At 33.9% G+C, this 23,295-nt stretch overlaps 1 protein-coding gene across 1 annotated transcript in view; it reads left to right on the forward strand.

The window, feature by feature from the left end:
• Positions 1–23,295, forward strand: part of NID2 (nidogen 2) — a 146,875-nt gene that overhangs the window by 29,444 nt on the left and 94,136 nt on the right. The window contains exons 3-4 of the mRNA XM_069082235.1: positions 18,596–18,828; positions 20,766–21,547. Of these exons, the coding sequence (XP_068938336.1) occupies positions 18,596–18,828; positions 20,766–21,547 (1,015 nt within the window). The remainder of the gene's footprint in view (positions 1–18,595; positions 18,829–20,765; positions 21,548–23,295) is intronic.

A 23,295-nucleotide genomic window follows, 5' to 3' on the forward strand; every position in this document is an offset into this window, starting at 1 on the left:
CAAGTCCAACGGGGCATGGAAGATCTTTAAATCCCATAACCCTTACACCAGGTCATCCCAGCACTGGAGCTGGTGCTCTTACTCGCTGAGCCACCTGGCCGCCCCTGAACAAAAATAATTATATGTGATATCATTAATCTCTACAATCTGCCTTTTAAAAACTATATAATAAATCTGTTGTTTCTTTCAAACCTTTTCTGCTTCTCTGAGTTTTTTTTTTAACTTTCTTTAGTCTGTTCTTTACACTTTAAAAAATGCTTCAATGATGCTCTACACTACACTATCCTCTTCTCTTGAGTTCTTTGCCCATTTATTATATTGCTGATCTTACCTTGCCAAGCCTCAGCCTTGGATCACTCCTACCATCCTTTGCCTTTGCTCTTATATGTTGCTGAAGGAAGCTAGGAGAAATAATGTAATTGCTGACTGGTTCTACTACAAATTTATGTTACACAATCACAACTGGGCCACAAAACAATCCATATAAACATCCCTGATTAACTTACTATCCCACTAAGCACAGTGGTTATTTATTTATTTATTTAATTTTTTATTTTTAGTTCCAAATTTTCTCTCTCTCTTCCTACTTTCCCCACAAACTAAGAAGGTAAAAAATATGATACCCCCTATACAAATGAAGTAATGCAAAATATATTTCCACATTAAACATGTTCTAAAAAATGCAGGAAAAATCAAGGAAAAATGTACTGTAATATAACACTCTGAGTCCATCCTTTCTGGATACAGATAGTATTTTTTATCCTGAGTTATTTGGAACTATGATGAATCATCGTATTGATGAGAGTTACTAAGTCTTTCACAATTTGTTATTACTCTCAAGAGTATTCTTAACTTCATTAGTCAGCCTTTTGTTCCTCCAGATGAATTTTGTTATTATGGTTTTTACCTCAGTAAAGTAATTCTTTCACAGTTTTGATTGGTTAAGTAATATTATCATTTTAATTTTATTGGTTTGGCCTACCATAAAAATTAATATTTCTCCAATAATGTAGATCTGTCTGTGTGTTAAAAGTGTTTTGTAATTATGTTCACACAGTTCTTCTATTTCTTGGCAAGTAGACTCCCAAGTATTTTATTCTGTCTGCAGTTAATTTAATTGGAATTTATCTTTCTGTTTCTTTTTGGGTGTTGTTAATACATAGAAATGCTGGTGATTTGTGTGAGTTTATTTGATATCCTGCAAGATTATTAAGTTTTTAATATATTTTTCCTGAATTTGTTTATCTTTATTTTCCCCCAGTTACATGCAAAAACAATTTTTTAACATTCATTTTAAAAAGTATGAGTTCCAAATTTTCTCTTTTACTCCCATCCTACCCCCTTCACTCAGAAGGCAAGAAATTCAATATGGATTATACATGTGGAGTCATGCAAAACATTTCCATATTAGTCATATTGTGAAAGAAAGCATAGATTAAAAAATTAAGAAAAATAAAGTGAAAAGAAGTAAGCGTCAATCCATATTCAGATACCATCAGTTCTTCCTCTGGGGATGGATAGCATTTTTCATTACATGTCCTTCAGAGTTATCTTGGATTGTTGTATTGCTGAGAGTAGCCAAGTCATTCACAGCTGATCATCTTATAATATTGCTGTTACTCTGTACATAGTACATTTCACTTTGCATCAGCCCATTGAAGTTTTCCTAGGTTTTTCTGAGAGCATCCTGCTTATCATTTCTTATAGTACAGCAGTATTTCATCATACTTACACACCACAATTTGCTCAACCATTCCCCAGTTGATGGGCATCCCCTCAATTTCCAGTTCTTTGCCACCAGAAATGAGCTGCTATAAATATTTTTGTACATATAGGTCCGTTTCCTTTTTTTTTCCTTCAGTTTTGGGATACAGACCTGGTAGTGGAATTACTAGATCAAAGAGTTTTATAGCCCTTTAGGCATAGTTCCAAATTGTTCTACAGAATGGTCGAATCAGTTCACAGGTCCACCAAAATATTTCTTTTTCCCACATTCCCTCCAACATTTGTAATTTTCCTTTTCTGTCCTATTAGCCAATCTAATAGGTATGAGACAGTACCTCAGAATTGTTTTAATTCACATTTCTCTTATCAATAGTGAGTTAGAGTATTTTTTTCATATGGGATAGATAGCTTTCATTACTTCATCTGAACACTATTCATATCTTTTGATCATTTATCAGTTGGGGAATGGATCTTATTTTTATAAACTTGACTCAGTTCTCTATACATTTGAGAAATGAATCCCTTATCAGAGAAACTTGCTTCATATTTTCTTTCATAGTTACTTTGCTAACAGTATTTGCCTCCAACCTGTTCCTCCTCTCCCCATTTATTCTATTCTCGTTCTCCTTTCACCCTGTCCCTCCTTAAAACTATTTTGCTTTTCACTGTCCTCACCTCCAATCAACCCTTGCTTCTATCACCTTGCTCCCTTCTCTTGTTCCCTTCTGCTCCTACTTTCTATATGGTGAGAAAGATTTCTCTACTCAGTTGAGTGTGTTTGTTATTCCCTCTTTGAGCCAATTCTGATGACAGTAAGGTTCAGTCACTTTCCCCATCTTCCCCACCACTGTAAAAGGTTTTTCTTCACTCTTTTATGTAAGATAATTTACCCCATTCTACCTCTCCTTCTCCCTTTCCCTTTCACCCAGTACATTCCTCTCTCTCACCCCTTAATTTTTTTTCAAATATTATCCTTTCATATTCAACTCACACCTGTGCCCTCTATCTATATATACACTCCTTCCAGTTGCCCTAATAATGAGAAAATTCTTCCCATGTAGGAATGTAAACAGTTTAACTTTACTATGTACCCTATAATGTTTACCTTTTTATGGTTCTCTTGAGTTTTCTGTTTGAAATTTTTTATCCTCTGGTTCTAGAATATCAGGGCAGTTTTCTTTGATAATTTCTTGAAATCTGATGTCTAGGCTCTTTTTTTTTATCATGGCTTTCAGGTAGTCTAAAAATTCTTAAATTATCTTTCCTGATTCTGTTTTTCAGATCAATTGTTTTTCCCATGAGATATTTCATATTTTCTTCTATTTTTTCATTATTTTTGGTTTCTTTTATTGCTTTTTAATTTCTCATAAGGTCATTAGCTTTTATTTGCTCAATTCTAATTTTTAAGGAATTATTTTCCTCAGCAAATTTTTGTCCCTCTTTTTCCATTTAGCCAATTCTGTTTTTTAAGGCGTTCTTCTCTTCTTTGGATTTTTGTACTTCTTTTACCTTTTGGCCTAGTCTGTTTTTTAAAGTGTTATTTTCTTCAGTATTTTTTTCTCTCTCCTTTACCTAACTATTGACTCTTTTTTCATGATTTTCTTACACCACCCTCATTTTTCTTTCCAAGTATTTCTCTACTTCTCTTATTTGATTTTCAAAATCTTTTTGAGCTCTTCCATGGCCTAAGACTGATCCATATTTTTATTGGAGGCTTTGGATGTAGGAATTTTGACTTTGTTATCGTCTAAGTGTGTGTGTTTTGATCTTCTTTGTCACCATAGTAACTTTCTATGCTCGGTTTTTTGTTGTTTGCTCATTTTCCCAACCTATTTCTTTTGCTTTTTTTTTTAATTCCTTTTTTAAATCAATTAATTAATTAATTTTTAGTTTTAAACATTCACTTCCATAAGTTTTTGAGTTTTACATTTTCTCTCACTACCTCACCTCAGTACCCTCTGAAAATGGAATGCAATCTAATATGGGCTCTACATACACATTCATATTAAGCATATTGTCACATTAATAATGTTGTAAAGAAGAATTTGGGCTAAAGGGATGAACCTCGAAAAAGAAGTAACAAAACAAAACAACAACAACAACAAAAGAAAGGAAATAATATATTTCAATCTGCATTCAGACTCCATAGCTCTTTCCCTAAATGTGGATAGCATTTTCCATCATGAGTCTTTTGGAGTTTTCTTAGATCCTTGCTTTGCTGAGAAGAACTAAGTCTATGAAAGTTAGTCATCACACAATGTGGCTGTTACTGTGTACAATGTTTTCCTGGTTCTGTTCACTTCACTCAGCATCAGTTCATATAAATCTTTCCAGGTTTTTCTGAAGTCTATTTGCTTATCTTTTCTTATATCACAATAGTACTTCATTACATTCACATACCACAACTTGTTCATCTATTCCCCATTTGATGAGCATCCCCTCAATTTCCAATTCTTGGCCACCACAAAAAGAGCTGCTATAAATATTTTTGTACATGTAGGTCCTTTTCTCATTTGTATGGTCTCTTTGGGATATAGACTTAGAAGTGGTATTGCTGGGTCAAAGGGTATGCATGGTTTTGTAGCCCTTTGGACATAGTTCCAAATTACTTTCCAGAATGGTTGGATTAGTTCGCAAATCCACAAACAATGCATTAGTGTTTCATTTTTCCCACATCTCCAACATTATCATTTTCCTTTTTTTGTCATGTTAGCCAATTTGATGGGTGTGATGTGGTACCTCAGAATTGTTTTGATTTGCATTTGTCTAATCAGTAGCGATTTAGATCATTTTTTCATATGATTATAAATAACTTCAATTTCTTCCTCTGAGAACTGCCTGTTAAAATACTTTGACCATTTATCTGTTGGGGAATGACTTGTATTCTTATAAATTTGACTCAGTTCTCCATATATTTTATAAATGAGGAATTTATCAGAGACACTGGCTGTAAAAATTGTTTCCTGGCTCTCTGCTTCCCTTCTAATCTTAGTTACATTGGCTTTGTGCAAAAGCTTTGCCATTTAATATAATAAATCATCCATTTTGCATTTCATAATATTCTCTATCTCGGTCTTCAATTATTCACTTTTCCATAGATTCACAGGTAAACTATTCCTTGCTTTCCTAGTTTGTGTAGAGTATCAGTCTTTATATCTAAATTATGTATCCATTTTGATGTTATCTTGGTGTAGGGTATAAGATGGTCTATGCCTAGTTTCTGCTATTCTATTTTCCAGTTTTCCCAACAGTTTTTGTTAAATATTGAGTTCCTATCCCACAAGCTGGAGTCTTTGGATTTGTCAAAGAGTAGATTATTATAATCATTGACTGCTGTTTCTTGTGTAACTAATCTACTATTCCACTGATCCACCATGCCATTTCTTAGCCAGTACCAACTAGTTTTGATGATTGCTGCTTTATAATACAATTTAAGATCTGGTACAGCAAAGTCACATCCCCTTGCATTTTTTTTCATTAATTTCTTTGATATTCTGAAACTTTTGTTCTTCTGGATTAATTTTGTTAAATTTTTTTCTAGCTCTATAAAATAAATTTTTGGTAATTTGATATGGCAATGAATAAGTATTTTAATTTAGGTAAAATTCTCATTTTTATTATGTTAGCTCTTTCTACCCATAAACAACTGATATTTTTCCAGTTATTTGGATCCGACTTTATTTGTGTGAAAAGTATTTTGTAATTGTGTTCACGTAGTTCCTGGATTTGTTTTGGCAGGTAGACCTCCAAACATTTTCCAATGTCTACAGTAACTTTAAATGGAATTTATCTTTCTATCTCTTGCTATTGGGTTTTGTTAGTAATATATAGAAATACCAGTGATTTGTGTGGGTTTATTTTGCATCCTGCAACTTTGCTAAATGTATTATTTCAAGCAATTTTTTACTTGATTCTCTAGGATTTTCTAAGTCTACCTTCATATCATCAACAAAGTGATAGCTTTGTTTCTTCTTTGCTTATTCTAATTCCTTCAATTTCTTTTTCTTCTCTTACTGTTAATGCTAACTGTTCTAGTACTATATTGAGTAACAGTGGTGATAATGGACATCCTTCTTTCACCCCTGATCTTATTGGAAATGCTTCTAACTTATCCCCATTATATATCATGCTTGCTGATGGTTTTAAATAGATGTTATCATTTATTCCTATGCTCTCTAATAGTTTTTTTAAAAATAGGAATAGGTGTTGTATCTTGTCAAAAAGCTTTTTCTGAACCTATTGAGATAATCCTATGATTTCTGTTAGTTTGTTGTAGATAAGGTCAATTATGCTGATAGTTTTCTTGATAATGAACCAGCCCTGAATTTCTGGTATAAATCCTCCTTGGTGTATTATCCTTTGAGATAAATTGCTGTAATCTCTTTGCTAATATTTTATTTAAAATTTTTGCATCTGTGTTCATTAGGGAAATTGGTCTATAATCTTTCTCTGTTTTGGCTCTTCCCAGTTTAGGTATCAGCATCATATCTGTATCATAAAAAGAACATGGTAGGGCTCCTTCTTCTCATGTTTTCCCAAATCGTTTATATGATACTGGAATTAATTGTTCTTTGAATGTTTGGTAGAATTCACTTGTAAATTCATCTGACCCTGGACTGTTTGATTTCTTTTTCTGAAATGGGATTGAGTATTTTATTTCATCTTCTGTTCATCTGTGCCTTTCCCTACAATTATAAAATTTATTGGCATACTAATTTTTGTTTTAATTTCTTCTTCATTGGAGGTAAATTCACTCTTTTCATTTTTGATGCTGGTAATTTGTTTTTCTTCTTTCATTTTTAAAATAAAATTAACCAAAGGTTTATCTATTTTATTTTTTTTCCCCACAAAATCAGTTTTTGGTTTTATTTATTAATTTAATAGTTTTCTTAATTTCAGTTTTATTAATCTCTCCTTTGTTTTTCTGAATTTCTGGTCTGGTATTTAATGGGGGGTTTAATTTGTTCTTTTTCTAGCTTTTTGTAATTGCATGACAATTTATTCGCCTCTTTCTCTATTTGTAAGCATTTAGCAATCTAAAACTTCCCCTAAGAACCACTTTTGCTGTATCCCATAAGTTTTGGTATGATTGTATCATTATTATCTTTCTCTTGGATAAAATTATTGATTCATTTCTGTAATTTATCACTTGACCCACTCACTCTTTAGGATTAGATTATTTAGTTTCCTTTTTTAGTCTATCTTTCCATGGCCCTTTATCACATGTTATTTTTGTTGTATCACGATCTGAAAAGAATGCATTTAATATTCTTGCTTTTCAGGGGCAGCCAGGTGGCTCAGCGAGTAAGGGCACCGGCTCCAGTGTCGGGATGACCTGGGGATCAAATTTGGGCTCAGATACTCAGCACCACACCCAGAAATAACTGGCCGTGTAACCTTGAGCAAGTTACTTAACCCCAATTGCTTAAAAAATAGATATCTTCTTGCCTTTCTCCATTGGATTGTGAGGTTCTTATGCCCCAGTACATGGTCAACTTTTGTGTAGGTGCCATGTACCACTGAGAAAAGGTATATTCCTTTCTATCTCCATTCATTTTCTCCAAAGGTCAACCATATCTAACTTTTCTAAAATTCTACTCATCTCCTTAACTTCTGTCTTGTTTAGTTTGTGGTTAGATTTATCTAGTTTTGAAAGGGGCAGGTTGAGGTCCCCCATTAGTATAATTTAATTGTCTGTTTCTTCCTGTACTTCCCTTAACTTCTCTAAGAATGTAGATGCTATACCACTTGGTGCATATATGTTTAGTATTGATATTATTTCATTGTCTGTGGTACTTTTTAGCAGATGTAGTTTATTTCCTTATCTCATTTAATTAGATCTAATTTTGCTTTGTCTGAGATCAGGATTTCTACCCCTGCTTCTTTTTACTTCAGCTGAAGCATAATATATTCTGCTCCAGCGTTTTATCTTGCTCTGTGTGTATCCCTCTGCTTCAAATGTGTTTTTTTTGTAAACAACATATTGTAGGATTATGGTTTGTAATCCATTCTGTTAATCTGCTTCTGTTTTATGGGAGAGTTCATCCCATTCACATTAACCGTTATTATCACTATCTGTGTCTTTCTCTTCATCCTATTTCCTCCCTGTTATTGCTTTTCTCTCTCCTTTCTCCATTTCCCTCCTCACTAGAGTTTGGTTTTAAACTACCACCTCCCTCAATCTTCCCTCCCTTGTATTAGCCCCTCCCTTTTCTTTCCCCTTTCTCCTCCAGTTACTTCCTTTAGGGTAAGTTAGATTCTGTACCTCTATTAGCTCTATCTTAGAAAAAGAAATTGAACAAACCATAAATAAATTTCCTAAGGAAAAAACCCAGGACGAGATGGATTTATAAGTGTATCATACAAAACATTTAAAGAACAATGGATTCCAATATTATATAAACTGTTTGAAAAAGAAAAAGGTAAAGACAGAGCCCTGTCAAATTCCTTCTATAGCACAAGTGTCCTTTTGATATCTAAATCAGAGAGCAAAAACTGAGATAGAAAACTTTAGCCCCATTTCTTTAATGAAGATTGATGTGAAAATTTTAAAATAAAACACTAGCAAGGAGATTATAGTAATTTATAACAAATGTTACACGCTATGCAATGCCTGCATTGGTTCAATATTAAGAAAACTATCAGCATAATTAACCATATCAATAACAAGGCAACAAATACCATGTGATTATATGAATAGATGCAGAAAGACATATCAGCATAATATAACACCCAATTCATAGTATAAACAATAGAAATCCTAGGGATAAATAAAACTTTTCTTAAAATAATAAGGTGTCTATATGAACTTTAATTTAACATTGTCAAATATGGAAATAAATTAGAAGCCTTTCTAATGAGATCATGGGTAAAACAAGGATATCATTATCACCATTATTATCTAATATTATACTAGAAATATTACCTATAGGAAAAAGACAAGAAATGAGAACAATGCAAGAAAATTATGAAATGAGAGTCAACAGCCTGACTGAGGAAAATAACACCTTAAAAAACAGACTAACTCAAATGGCAAAAGAGCCTCAAAAAGGCAATGAGGAGAGGAATGCCTTAAAAAGCCAAATTTGCCAGATGGAAAAATAATCTCAAAAGCTCACTGAAGAAAATAATTCCTTCAGAATTAGATTGGAGCAAATGGGAACTAGTGACTTTATGAGAAATCAAGATGCTGTTAAACAGATCCAAACAAATGAAAGAATGGAAGACAATGTGAAATATCTCATGGGAAAAACCACTGACTTGGAAAATAGACCCAGGAGAGATAATTTTAAAATTATTGGACTACCTGAAAGCCATGATCAAAGAAAGAACCTAGAAATCATCCTCCAAGAAATTCTCAAGGAAAACTGCCCTGATGTTTTAGAACCAGAGGGCAAAATGGAGCTTGAAAGAATCCACTGATCACCTCCTGAAAAAGATCCCAAAAAGAAAACTCCTAGGAATATTATAGCCAGGTCTCAGAGTGCCCAGATCAAGGAGAGAATATTACAAGCAGCCAGGAAGAAACAATTTGAATATTGTGGAAACACAATCAGGATAACTCAGGATCTGACAGCTTCTACACTGAGGGATCAAAGGGCTTGGAATATGATATTCCAGAGGGCAAAGAGCTGGGATTAAAACCAAGAATCACCTACCCAGCAAAACTGAGTATCATTTTTCAGCGGAAAATATGGGCATTCAGTGGAATAGAGGACTTTCAAGCATTCTTGATGATAAAACCAGAGTTGAATAGAAAATTTGACATTCAGTTACAAGAAGCAAGGAGAAGCTTAAGAAGCTAACATGGAAAACAAATCATAAGGAACTTATCAAAGTTGAAATATTTACATTCCTACATGGAAAAACAATAATAATTGTAACTGATGAAACTTTTCTCAGTATGAAAATAGTGGCAAGGGATAGAAATATGTATATATATATATGTCTAAATAGGAGGGTATGTGGGCATATGAATACATATGTGAATGTGTGTATATATGTTTACAGGTATACAAAGATAGAGGGCAGAGGATCAATTTAATAGGAAGGGGTGATACTTAAAAGGTGAAATTAAGAGGTGAGAGAGGAATATAATGAGAGGAGATGGGGAGAGACAGAATGGGGTAAACTATCTCATATAGAAGAGGCAAGGGGAAATGGTTACAATGGAGGGAAGAACATGAAGTCAAAAAGGCAAAACCTTATTCTCATTGAATTTGGCTTGGGAAGGGAATGAAATACACACTAAATAGGGTATCTCACCCTACAAGAGAGTAGGGGAGAAGGGGATGAGAGGAGGGGATGATGGAAGGAAGGGCAGGCTGGGGGGCAGGGAAGTCAGAAGCACCCACTTTTGAAAATGGACAGGAGCAAAGTAGAGAATAGAACAAGTGGGGGGTTGGATAAGATGGAGGTAAATATAGTCAGTCTTTTATAATATTTCTACTATGGTAATGTTTTGTATAACTACACATGTACAACCTATGCTGAATCATTATCTTCCCAGTAAGGGTGGGTGACAAGGGAGGAAGGAAATGAATCTGGAATTCAAAGTTTTAAAATAAAATGTTTAATATACACACACACAATTATTAATACTATTTTACATGTAATTGGGAAATAAGATATACAGGCATTGGGGCATAGAGGTCCACCATGCCCTACTGTAAAAGTCGAAGGGGGTACAGGAGAAGATATGGGAGAGAGCAGATTGGAGGAGAGGATATCCTGTGGGACCACTATTTTGGGGTGCAGGGTAGGGGAAAAATGGGGAAAAAATTGTAACTCAAAATCTGGCAGAAACAAATGATGTAAACCAGAAGTTAATAAAGCATTTGAAAAAAAAGTGTTTGCTTCTGACTATCCTCTGCCCCAATCTGCTCCCTGCCTTCTATCATCCCTCCCAAACACTTCTCCCTACTTTCCTGTAGGATAAGATATCCAATTGAGTGTGTGTGTTATTCTCTCCTTAAGCCAAGTCAGATGAGAGTAAGATTGATTCATTCACTTTCACTTCCCCATTCCTTCCCTCCATTGTAACAACTTTCTCTTGCCTCTTTTATGTGAGGTAATTTATCCTATTCTATCTCTCCCTTTCTCCTCCTAAATATATTCCTCTCTCACACGTTAGTTTTATTTTTTAGATATCATTCCTTCATATTCCACACACCCTGTGCCCTCTCTCTATATATGTGTGTGTGTGTGTGTGTGTGTGTGTGTGTGTGCGCGCGTGTTCCTAATAAGGGGGAAAGTCTCATTACTTACAAATATCTTTCCAGATAGGAATGTAAACAGTTCAACTTTAATAAATCCCTTATGATTTTTATTTCTTCTTTACCTTTCCATGCTTTTCTTGATTTTTTTGTATTTGAAAGTCAAATTTTCTATTCAGCTCTGGTCTTTTTTATAATTTCTAATATAATGTTAAATAATAATGGTGATTATGACATCCTTGCTTCATCACATTTGAAAGTGCTCTATTTCATTGAATATCTACTTTTCCCCCTGAAGTATTATATTCAGTTTTGCTGGGTAGGTGATTCTTGGTTTTAATCCTAGCTCCTTTAACATCCAGAATATCGTATCCACGCCCTTTGATCCCTTAATCGAGAAGCTGCTAGATCTTGTATTATCCTGATTCTGTTTCCACAATATTTGAATTGTTTCTTTCTGATTACTTGCATTATTTTCTCCTGGACCTGGGAACTCTGGAATTTGGTTATAATATTCCTAGGAGTTTTCTTTTTGGAATCTTTTTCAAGAGGTAATCAATGAATTCTTTCAATTTCTATTTTACCCTCTGATTCTACAATATCAGGGCAGTTTTCCTTGGTAATTTCTTGAAAAATGATGTCTAGGCTCCTTTTTTTAATCATGGCTTTCAGCTAGTCCAATAATTCTTAAATTATCTGTTCTGTATCTGTTTTTCAGGTCAGTGCTTTTTCCAGTGAGATATTTCACATTGTCTTCCACTTTTTTCATTCTTTTGGTTCTGTTTTATAATTTCTTATAAAGTCATTAACTTCCATTTGCTCCATTTTAATTTTGAATGAATTATTTTCTTCAGTGAGCTTTTGGACCTCCTTTTCCATTTGACCAAATCTGCTTTTTAAGGCATTCTTCTCCTCATTGGTTTTTAGGGCCTCTTTTGACATTTGAATTAGTCTATTTTTAAGGTGTTATTTTCTTCAGTATTTTTGGGTACTCCTTTAGCAAGTTGTTGACTCATTTTTCAGGACTGTCTTGTATCAATTGCATTTCTTATTCCAATTTTTCCTCTATTTCTCTTACTTGATTTTCAGAATCCTTTTTGAGCTGCTCCATTGTCTGCAAACAATTCATGTTTTTCTTAGAGGCTTTTGATGTAGGAGTTTTTTTATTTTGTTGTCTTCTTCTGTTTGTATGTTTTGTTCTTCTTTGTCACCAAAGAAATATTCTATAGTCTGATGTTTTCCTCTGTTTGCTCATTTTCCCAGTCAGTTACTTGATTTTTGAGTTCTTTGCCTAGGTACAACTCTGCTCTAAATTTTTGTGGTTTTGTGCAATTGTTATCAGAGCTACTTCTAGGCACTTGAAAATGTTCACTTCTCCTAAGGTGATATGATTAAAGAAGAGGTGTTTACTCCTCTCCTGGCCTGTGGTCTGATCTGTCAGTGACCACAAGCACTCTTTTCTGCCTCAGAACTGTGAGGAGGACTCCCTCACCATAGCCACTACAACTCTGCCAACCAACACTCCTCCTCACCCCAGGACTGCCACTCAAGTCTGTGACCCAGATTCAAGCAGTGTAAAGCAAGAGAATCCTGCATCAGTGCCAGCAAAGAGATCCCTGCAGTTGCCCTCTAATTATCCACTTGATCCCCCCACCATCTGTTGGCCTGGAGTGCAGTCACTGCTGCTGCAGCTGCCACCACCACCTCTGCTACTGGGGCCAAACTATGCTCTTCTCTCACCCAGGTCCAATAGAGTTTCCCCACTGACCTTTTCCTTTGTCTTTGGCGTTTGTAGGTTGAGAAATCTGGAAACCACCACAGCTGCCCTGATTCAGTCCCCTGAGGCCTGCTCTGTCCAAGCTGTGTCAGCACTGCCCACACAGGACTGTGCTTAGCTTCTAGCCTGGTGCAATAGACTCTTCCTGTCAGCCTGCCAGGCTTTCTTCAGCTGGAGATATGTTTCACTCTGTTGTTTCATGGGTTCTGTAGCTCTAAAATTTGTTTAGAATCATTTCTCACAAGTCTTTGGAGGTGATTGGGGGAAAAGTATGAGTAGGTTCTTGCTTCTACTCTGCTATCTTGGCTCTGCCTCTTCTTAACTTCTTTCTTATTTATTTTATGGTTAGATTTCTCTTAATCCAATAGGCATAAATTGAAGTCCCTCACTTGTATAGTTTTACTATCTATTTCCTTTTATAACTCATTTAACTTTTCCTGTAAGAAATTAGATGTTACCATTTCGCACATTTATGTTTAGTATTGATATTAATTCTAATATTATTATAATTAATTCTTAACATTTCTTTTTTGCAAAATGTAGTTTCTCTAATCAGTTGTAGTTTTGCTTTTGTTTTGTCTGAGATCTTGATTGTGATCTTTTAGTTTAAATGAATCATATTAACTTCTGATTTAACTCCTTATTTAAACTCTGAGTATATCTTTCTGTTTCAAGTGTGTTTCTTGTAAATAACATATTTTTAAATTCTGGCATCTAATCCATTCTACTATCCTCTTCTGTTTTGTGAGTTCCTCCCATTCATATTCATAGTTATGATTGTTAACTGTGTATTGCCCTCCATCTTATTCTCTTCATCCTTCTTTTTCTCTCTGTCTCTCTCTGTCTCTTTCTCTGTCTCTCTCTGTCCATCTCTGTCTCTCTCCCATCACCCTCCCCGTCCTCTCCCAAAAGTCAGTTTTGCTTCTAGCCACTGCCTCCCTTAATGTACCTTCCTTCTTCTTACCCCTCCCCTTTCTGCTCTGTTGTGTGTGTATGTGTTTGTGTATATTTATTTATTATTTCTTCCTTGAACCAACTCAGATGAGAGCAAGTTTTAAGTGTTGTCTCCTATGCCCTCCTCCATTTCCCCTCCATTTTTTCTCTTCCTTATCTCAGTTTATCTTTCTCATTCTTTCAATCTTTTTTTTGGCAATGGTTAAGAAATAGAGAGGTCAGTCAAGATTAGGGACACAATATATTGAATATGAAGAGAGTAACCGAGTGGTTTGTAAATTCAAACATCCCAGTTTCTTTGAAAGGGACTATTTTGCAAAAAACTTCTGAGGAAACTGGGTGATAATTTGGCAGAAATTAGGTTCAGACCAATACCTTACATCATACATCAAGATAAACTACAAATGTCCTAGATATAAAAATTTACCTCATAAACATATTAGAACAAGGAAAAAATGCCTTTAACACTATGGATAGGGAAATAGTTCATTACTAATGAAGCGATAGAGAGGATCACATAAGATAACATGGACAATTTTTATTGCATAAAATTTAAAGGTTGTTGAATAAATAAATCTAGTAGTAAAATTTGAAACAACATGGGTAAAAATGTTTGCAATAAAATTCTTTGATAATGGTTTCATGTCTAAAAACTGATTCACATTTATAAGCCTGATTCACATTTATAATCCCCAGTAAATAAAAATAGAGAGTTTTCAGAAAAAGAAATCAAGCTATCAGCAATCATATGAAAATTATCTAAATTAATGATAGGCAATAAAACAACTTTGAGATTCTTCCTGATATTTATCAAAGAAGAAAATTACAGAAACTGAAATTTTTATAAGAAAACAAGCACACTACTGAACTCTTAGTAGTGTTGTAAATTGGTCCAGCCATTCTAGAAAGTAATTTGAAACTTATGCTTCAAATTTGTTAAAGTGTTCATATCCTTAAACCCAATTTTTCTACTTCCACATACACAAAGAAACCAAAGGGAGAGGAAAGCATCAGTATGTTTCTAGCAACTCTTTTTCTAGTATAAAAAATAGAAATAAGAGGATATCTTTCTGTTGAAGAATGGATAAATAATCTTTATAAATGTAATGTATTATTGTGCAACAGAAAGAGTGAAATTAATTATTTCATAGAATTTCTGTGAACTGATGCAGATTGAAGTGAGCAGAACTAGGAGTACAATCTATTCAATGATAACATCATGAGGAAAAATGACTTTGAAAGGCTTTAGAACTCTGGTCAATGCAATGATAAACCATGAGTCCAAAGACATGAAGATAAAGCAAACTCCTATCTTCCTGATGGTGAGGTGATTAAATTTAAAAAGGCATACAGAAATGTACATTTTCAGATGTAGTTAATATGGAAATTTTTTTTAAACTATGCAGCTATGTACTGAGGGCTTTGTTTTGGGAGTTTTAAAAAAAAATTATTCAATGAGAGGGTAGAAGGGGCAGATTGATTTTTAAAATGCTTGCTAAATGAAAAAAAAGAGTGTTCCTTCAGACCGTGCTACTATCTTCAAAGACTATTGAAGGAGTTCAGTAAGAAAAGCAGGGGACCTAAGAGTGAATTGCTTATGTTCTGAAAGTTTTAAGAGAGGAAAGAGAAGAGAGGATAAAAAGAATATATTAGTATAGCAAGGAGGAAAAACAGGGTGAGTTTACTATTCCTTATAATTGGTATATGTGAGAGAAAGTATCCAAACGGAGTAAGAAGGTGGAGAGAGCAGTAGTGCTCATGAGCTGCATTTCACTATTATCTGAGCTAGACAAAGGTAAAAAAAAAATACATATACAAACATTTTTATGTAGAAATACATGAAACTTAAAAGAGAAATAGGGTTAGGAAGAAAGAGAATAATATAGGGTTAGGGTTAGTTAGTTAGTTAGTCAAGAAACTTCCTGATCCTGAAGAGGAAAGAAAAAGAGGGGAAAATAAAGTAAAGGAGGAGGTTTATAAATTGTGAGTGGCTCCAAAATTGTGTAATTTTAATATAATTGAATATTATTTACAACATAAGAAAAGATGAAAGATGATTTTAGACAAGATGATGAAGTATGAACTAATGCACAGTAAAATGAAAAGAGGTAAGAGAACACTAAAAAATGACAGAAGAAAGGAAAACAACTGAATAAATTAAGAATTCCGATCAATGCAGTAGCCAAATGATCTTCAGCTAAGTGTTTTAAGAAACATCTTTCCAGTTGTAAGCTACCATAACACTGAAGTTGGGAGTGAGTGCTTGGAACCCTGTTATGCTCTTTCCTTACCCTATCCTCTTACTCTGAATGAGTAATAACAAAGACTTGGTTGGACAAGCAAACTGGGTGATGGCTTCCATAATCTAAGATCCTGGTAAAGTGCAGATGAAGAAAAGAGGACTTCCAACTGACTTTGCTATCTCATCAACAACATAATTTCATCTTCCACTTGATTAATTTTCTGAAGTCTGTGACCATTTCCTTTTCACTCACTGTCAATTGTGTTTGATTTCTGCCTTTCCTCCTTCTACCATTCTCTGTACAATGTCTTCCACTCTTGGTTTGGTAATTCCCACCACTCTGCACTTTAGCTCCTGTTCAAAAGCAGTCTCCCTTGGCCTCAAAACCAATAGTAATCAAAAAGAATTGTACCTCCCTCACCCTGTGGTCTCTAGTTTTCCCAGCTTTTGCCAACCTATCTCTCAGATGAATGGTAGATTGTATATAAGGATAGGGTTTACAATTATTTCATTGATATAGATAAAGAATTCCCTCCACTCTTGTAAACTGGTATTTTATCTATTACACTTTTAAAGAGTTGCCTAGAATACTGAGAGGTTAAGTGACTTGCTTAGGGTCATATAGTATATGTCAATGGGAGCACTTGAACCCAGGTCTTTCTGGTTCTAGGACAGACTTTGAGTCTACTAAGTTTTGTTGTCTCTCAGGATACTGTCTCTCAGCATTTCATTCATGTAATAGGACTTCAGAGGCTTTATGATTTCACATACAACATAGGTAGAATGAACAGTCCTTTTCATACCTGCTACTAACGTGTTTTCCTTATTCATACTAAATAATAAGTATAATAAGTAACCATAATAAGGAAGTTAGGAAATAAGTATTTATTGTCAGATATTGTGCTAAACACTTTAAAAATGTCTTCTCTAATCCTTATAACCCCCCTGGGTAGCAGATGATATTATCTCCATTTTACAGTTGAGGAAACTGAGGCAGACATAGTTTATTTAAGTGATTTACCAAGGGTTATACTCCTTGTAAATGTCTAAGGTCAGATTTTAATTAAATTCTTCTTGATCCCCGGTGTAGCACTCAATCCACTGCACCACCTAGCTTTCTGAGAATGATCATCAATGAGTACGTTTCTATATTACCACCTTAATCACTAAAGTGACATCTCACTTATTAATCACTGCCCTCTGAGCCCCCAGCCCAGTTTATGAAGTATTGTGTTTAAAATAAACTGGTTACCTCTTTTCCCATTCCTCTATCAAGCCCACTGTTCTCTTAGTCTTAAATAAATATCAAAGTTTCTGGTTCTAGTATTTATTTCACATTGTCTTCCATGTTTTCATTCTTTTGGATCTGTTTTATAATTTCTTGTTAAGTCATTAGCTTACATTTGCTCCATTCTAATTTGGAAGGAATAATTTTTTTCTGTGAGCTTTTGGACCTCCTTTCCATTTGGCCAATTCTTCTTTTTAAAGCTTTCTTCTCCTCGTTGGCTTTTTGGACCTCTTTTGCCATTTGGGTTAGTCTATTTTTAGGTGTTATTTTCTTCACTATTTTGGGGGTCTCCTTTAGCAGGCTGTTGACTCATTTTTCATGATTGTCTCACATCACTCTCATTTATCTTCCCAATTTTTCCTCTGTTTCTCTTACTTGATTTTCAAAATCCTTTTTGAGCTCTTCCATGGCCTGTGACCAATTTGTACTTTTTCTTGGAGGCTTTTGATGTAGGCATTTTGTTGTCTTTTTCTGGTTGTATGTTTTGTTATTCTTTGTCACAAAGTAACATTCTATAGTCTGAGTTTTTTTTAATGCTGTTTGCTCATCTTCCCAGCCAAATACTTGACTTTCTAACTCTTTGTCAAGGTAGGACTCTGCTTCCATGCTGGGGCTAGGGCCAGACCACGCTCCTCTTTGACCCAGGTCCCACAGAGTTTTCCTACTGACTTTCTATTCTGTCTTTGGCATTTATGGGTTGAGGAGTCTGGAAATTGCCACAGCTGCCATTGATTCAGTCCCCTGAGCCCTGCTCCAGCCTGGCTGGACTGTGTTCCACTCCCAGCCTGGTGTAATAGACCATTCCTGTCAGGCATCCAGGTTGTCTTGGTCTGGCAATTTGTTACATGCTGACATTTTGTAGGTTATATAACTCTAGAATTTTTTTTTAGAGTCATTTTTACAGGTATTTAGAGGGGTTTTGTGGAGAGCTCAAGCAAGTCCTCTGCCATCTTGCCTCCTCCCTCCTTGGTTATGCCATTTATTAACAATGTAACAAACAATAAAACAAAAACAAAAGCAATTATTTATAATGTATGAGGTGTGGGAAATATTGAAGCCAAAGTCACCTTTAATCATTAGTACAATTAATGACTTCTCCTTAGTTTTAGAAATGTAATTCCAACATTCTGTTCTTCCATGACCCCAGTTAAAATTGAGGCTTGTTTTTTTTTTTTTTTTAAGAATTACATTCCTGTTTCTTCTCAAGATAAGGGTTAAGTTCATTTCTCTCAGGAAATGACATTAAACAGAGTTACAGAGGAAATTACGTTTTCAAAATGATTGATGTTAGTAACAACTTTTAATAGGAAAAAATCTATACTATTTTATAATTTACCATGTCCATGTTTTTAGGAAGGTTTTGTCTCTAACTCATTTTCTGTTTTCTTTCACAGATGAACACTTTTCAGGTAGTCTTGGCATTTGATGACTGTGACACCTATGCTCTCTTTCTTTATCCTACCAATGGCCTTCAGTTCTTTGGAACTCGTCCCAAAGAATCTTATGATATACAGCTTGAATTCCCAGCCAGAGTGGGGTTTAGCCGAGGTAAAGATGACTATCAGAAGAGAGAAGTGCTTTATTTTAGTGTAACCAGCACTGAACAATCTGTGAAAAATCTCTCCCAGTAAGTAATAAACATTCACTCAGATTTTTGTTTTACCTAAACTTTCATGTACTTGAATTTGATGAGTTTTAGAAACTACACAAGGTTTCAAGATTACTAAACAATACCTTTGTTGTATATAAGAAAGGTTAATAAGCAGGAAAAAGATTGGGCCTTCAATAACAAAGCTTCTCATTCCAACAGCATGCCTATTTTCCTTATTAGAGGCCATATATCATTAGTCTCTAGATAGAACTAACTGATATCATTATTTTTTATTTATTTCTCTTACTATCCTACCAAAAATTACAAAAAGTCACTTGTATGCAGAGGAGTGCTGTATCACACCCCTGCAGTAAAAGTTAATTGTTACATTTTCAGTGTAAACAAAGGAACCACAAAAATTGGCAAGCTCTACAAATCAGGGTTGGTTTTATTGTTTTGTTGGTTATCTAGGCTTAAGAAAGTGGTAATAATACAGAAAATGCAGTGAAAGTGATAATTATGGACATTAACCCATATTCTTTATTTATTGATTCTTGGGGAAATCCTATGGCTTTTGGCAGTATATAGTTTTTGGACATGCCAAAACAAAATAAGCTGACTTAATGAAATCAATTTGCTTATTCCATTTTTGTACAGTTTGGATTTGGGTACATAAATCAGGTCCTAACTGATTGTGATAATAAAGATGTATTGTTGTATCTTATTAATAATTATTACTACTTGATATGTTTCAATAGAAAACCAGAGGATGGTTAGAATACTCTTTAGTAGACAAAACATAATTGTTACTACTAAGCTAATTGGATATGCTTCAGTTGAAAGCTGAAGAAAATCTATCTATCTATCTATCTATCTATCTATCTATATGTATATATATAAGTATTCTTTAGAAAAGAATACATAACTATTCTTTAAAAGGGGATACTAACAGTTAATTCTCTGGACTAGAAATACTTTTTTTTAAGTTTCACAACCTCTACTGTTTTGATTAAGTTTCTTTCTGTCATTCCATATTAACTTTGTATTTTGCCATTTCCCCCATGGAATATTTTAGATTTAGTTATTCTTCTATGCACTTTAGCCAAATGAAAATCACAATTATGGAACCAAAAATTTTCTAAGATAAAAATAAGTTGAAGGTTGTACTTTCTATCATGAAATGAAACTATCTAAGCCTACCCAGAAGGTGGAAATTTATCTTCAGAAGTGGAGGCTCTTTCAGTCTATTCTGAGGGAGAAGTTCTTCCAAATTTTTTTTTCGATCTTTGGTAGGGATTTATAACCATTAACTTTCCCAATTATGTTAAATGATGCTAAAAATCCAGGTGAAGAGTGAATTATTCACTCATTTGAATCAATTCTATTCAATGAATATTTAGTAAGAATCCATATGTGAATCATAGGGTTAGAGCTAGGAAGGAACTTAGAGGCTACCTGGTCCAACCTTCTAGATAAGTTAAAAGACTTGGTTAATCATCAGCAGATCTAATGAGATTTGACCCCAGGTCCTCTTTAACTAAATTCAGTACATTTTTGTCTTGCTTTACTGGAGTAATACAAAAATTAATAAGCATGATTCCTGCCTCATAGAATTTGGCTGTTTCCAGATGTCAAGTTTTTGCTGTCCTGGTGGCAAGCAAAAAATCTGGTTGAAAAGAAATGGGTTATTCACTAAATTTTTCAGTCAGATTTTTGAGTGCTATATACATGCAGAGCCTCTGAAGGGATGTTAAGATATTTTATAAGAAAATTGTGGTATGTTCTCTTTCATTATCAAATTTGTTTGGTTCATCTCATTTTATAACCACTAAAAACTATGGATTTTACCTGTTGATCTACAGCAAAACACTTAATTATATTTTGAAGCAAGGTGAATTAGCTTTACAAGAATATTCAAAAATGTATATTTTTTAATGTGATAGCTTTACCTAATTGTTCATTTTTTTATTTAGAATAAGTAACCTGGGTATTCCTGGAGTATGGGCTTTTCACATTGGCAGTACGTTTCAGCTGGATAATGTTGAACCTGCAAATTTCAGAGGAAACCTTTCCATAGCCCATTCTCTGGAGCATTTTCTTGATAATTCTGCAGAGTACAGTGTCCTGGAAAGTAATTATACTGAAGAGAAAATGGATTTTATTAAGGCTTTTTATAATAATGATGCTGATGAAAGTGAACACTCGCCCAGTGGACAAGAACTAGTATCAAACAGTCACAGCAAGACGGAAATTTTACTTGACTCACGTGCCAGCTCTTATAGTCAAGTAGATCATAGTGAATCAAATCATGATGGTATGTTCTCTCCAGTGGACTCAGAGCTAAAATTCAAATCATTATATCCAACACCTATTCATTGGCCATTATCTCCTAAAACAGAATCTGATTCCTTATATCATCAAATTAAAGAAGGAACTCTGGAGAGGGAGGCACTTTTTCTGATATCACAAGGCCACACTGAGCCTTCTCAGCAAAAAGGAATTAAAAACCCAGTTCCACTAGAGACCAAGGGAGAATTCCTGGATCACTTAATAGAAGCTTCACCACTCTATCCTAAAAATGAAACTATCCAACCCTATGCAGATGGTGAAGCCATGTCTTCAGAAATGGAGGCTCTTTCAGACTATTCTGAGAGAGTTGTTCTTACAGATTATCATTTTCCAGAAAATACACCACCATTAAATCATGGGAGGTATGTTATGGGAATGGAAGAAGATAGGAATTTCAAAACTGATGGTAAGTATATTATAAGTCTGAGATGCTAAAACTTTGTTTTAAAACTAGTTTGGGTAGAGTCAACATTTTCCTGTTAAATAAGCTGATAAATTCAGAAGTTTGAAACAATCTCCAAAATCCTTTGTATCAAGGACTGATTACTTTTTGCCAGATATATCTAAGCAGACAGATTCTATTTTGAATCTCTTACCACTAATAATCACTAATAATGTTATTAAAAGTCATGTTCCATAAAATGAGGGGAAAGAAATGGAGTTGTTCATTCCTTATAGGCTCAAAAGTATAATGCATCATTTGGGGTTTAAAGGTTTGGCAAAAATAAGCCTTTTCATTTTGCTTTTTGAGTCTTCAGTCAGTGTATACCGATAGAGTTCTTAATTATGCCCATGGTTGAAAATTATTGAATACTTGTTTCTATTGTTTTTTTTACTGCCTCGTGCAGCTGTGGTATTTGTCCCCCTGACACTCAGTCTTTAGCACCGTGACTCATTGATTCCAGTGAGAGGCAAGGAGTAAAATACTGAATATATTCTATTTTGAGCAATTAATTAATAAAGTAATAGAATTTTGTGTGAATTGACCAATATTTCTTCCATCTCTGGATAATCATTTCTCCCTGGTAATCATTATTATGAGAATCCTTTTCATTTCTACAGATGTAAACCCTTAATATAAAATTAATAAAGAAAATTTAGTTAAAAATAAAATCCATCATAGGATAATATTTTTTTAAATATTCTTACTCATGAACAGTCAAAGCAAAAATGGTAAGAGATAAAAGGTAAAAGTAAATACTCTTAATAAGCCACTACTCCAAAGACAAATCTTCCTTTACCATCTTATTTTCCTTTTCTACTAGAAAAAATGTAGAAATATACTCTAATTTGAAAAAGACTTTCAAAAGGAGGGTACCATGTGACTTTGGGTAAATCACATAACCTTTTTGAGTGTTATTTTTTTCATTTGTAAAATACACATAATGATAAACATTTTTTCACATTAGTCATGGTTGTCACAAAGATTCAATGAGATAATATATAAATAATTATATGTATACATAAATGTAAATCTATAAATACACACACATATCTGTGTGTGTGCGTTTTAGTTAACAAAGTCATATATACATATATGTATATATGACTTTGTTAACTAAAAGCATTAGATCTAATAAACTATCTAGTAGAGCTGATCCTGGTTTTGGGGGGAGTTTTTTGAGAGTTCTTTTATGGTTTGCTCAGCTTTTTTTTCCCCATGTGATTTGTATATTTAAAATATTTTGTTTCTTGTGCTGTTAATCAATGCATGTTATATATTTGTAAAATATTTATGCATTTCATTTGTTATTTTGTTGGCATATACTCAGGTAAATAGGTTTTGGTAAATTCCTTTATTTCTTTTTTAAGCATTGTAAATTTTGCCCCCATTTTTATTTTAACAATTTAATTTTTTTTAATCAGGTAGTACATTATTTTTAGGTTTTAAAAAACAGCTTTTAATTCTCTTTAACATTCCATAGATTGTTTTTGTTTTCAATTTTATTTCTGATTTTCAGAATTTCTATTTTGTGTTTTAATTGAAATTTAAAAAAAATAATTACTTTGTATTCAATGTTAACCCAGATTCTTAGTGCTCTCAACTGGTATATAGCTATCTTTAGTGGACTAAAAGGACTGCTAAACAAACCTACAGATTAGACTATTTCATGGCTTTGTGTCTTATCAAATTCTATCCATTCATCTTGGCAA

This window comes from Petaurus breviceps, unplaced genomic scaffold, assembly GCF_028583685.1.
Source record: "Petaurus breviceps papuanus isolate PSGF00001 unplaced genomic scaffold, PetGlider_PUasm1.0 164, whole genome shotgun sequence".
Lineage (NCBI taxonomy): Eukaryota > Metazoa > Chordata > Mammalia > Diprotodontia > Petauridae > Petaurus > Petaurus breviceps.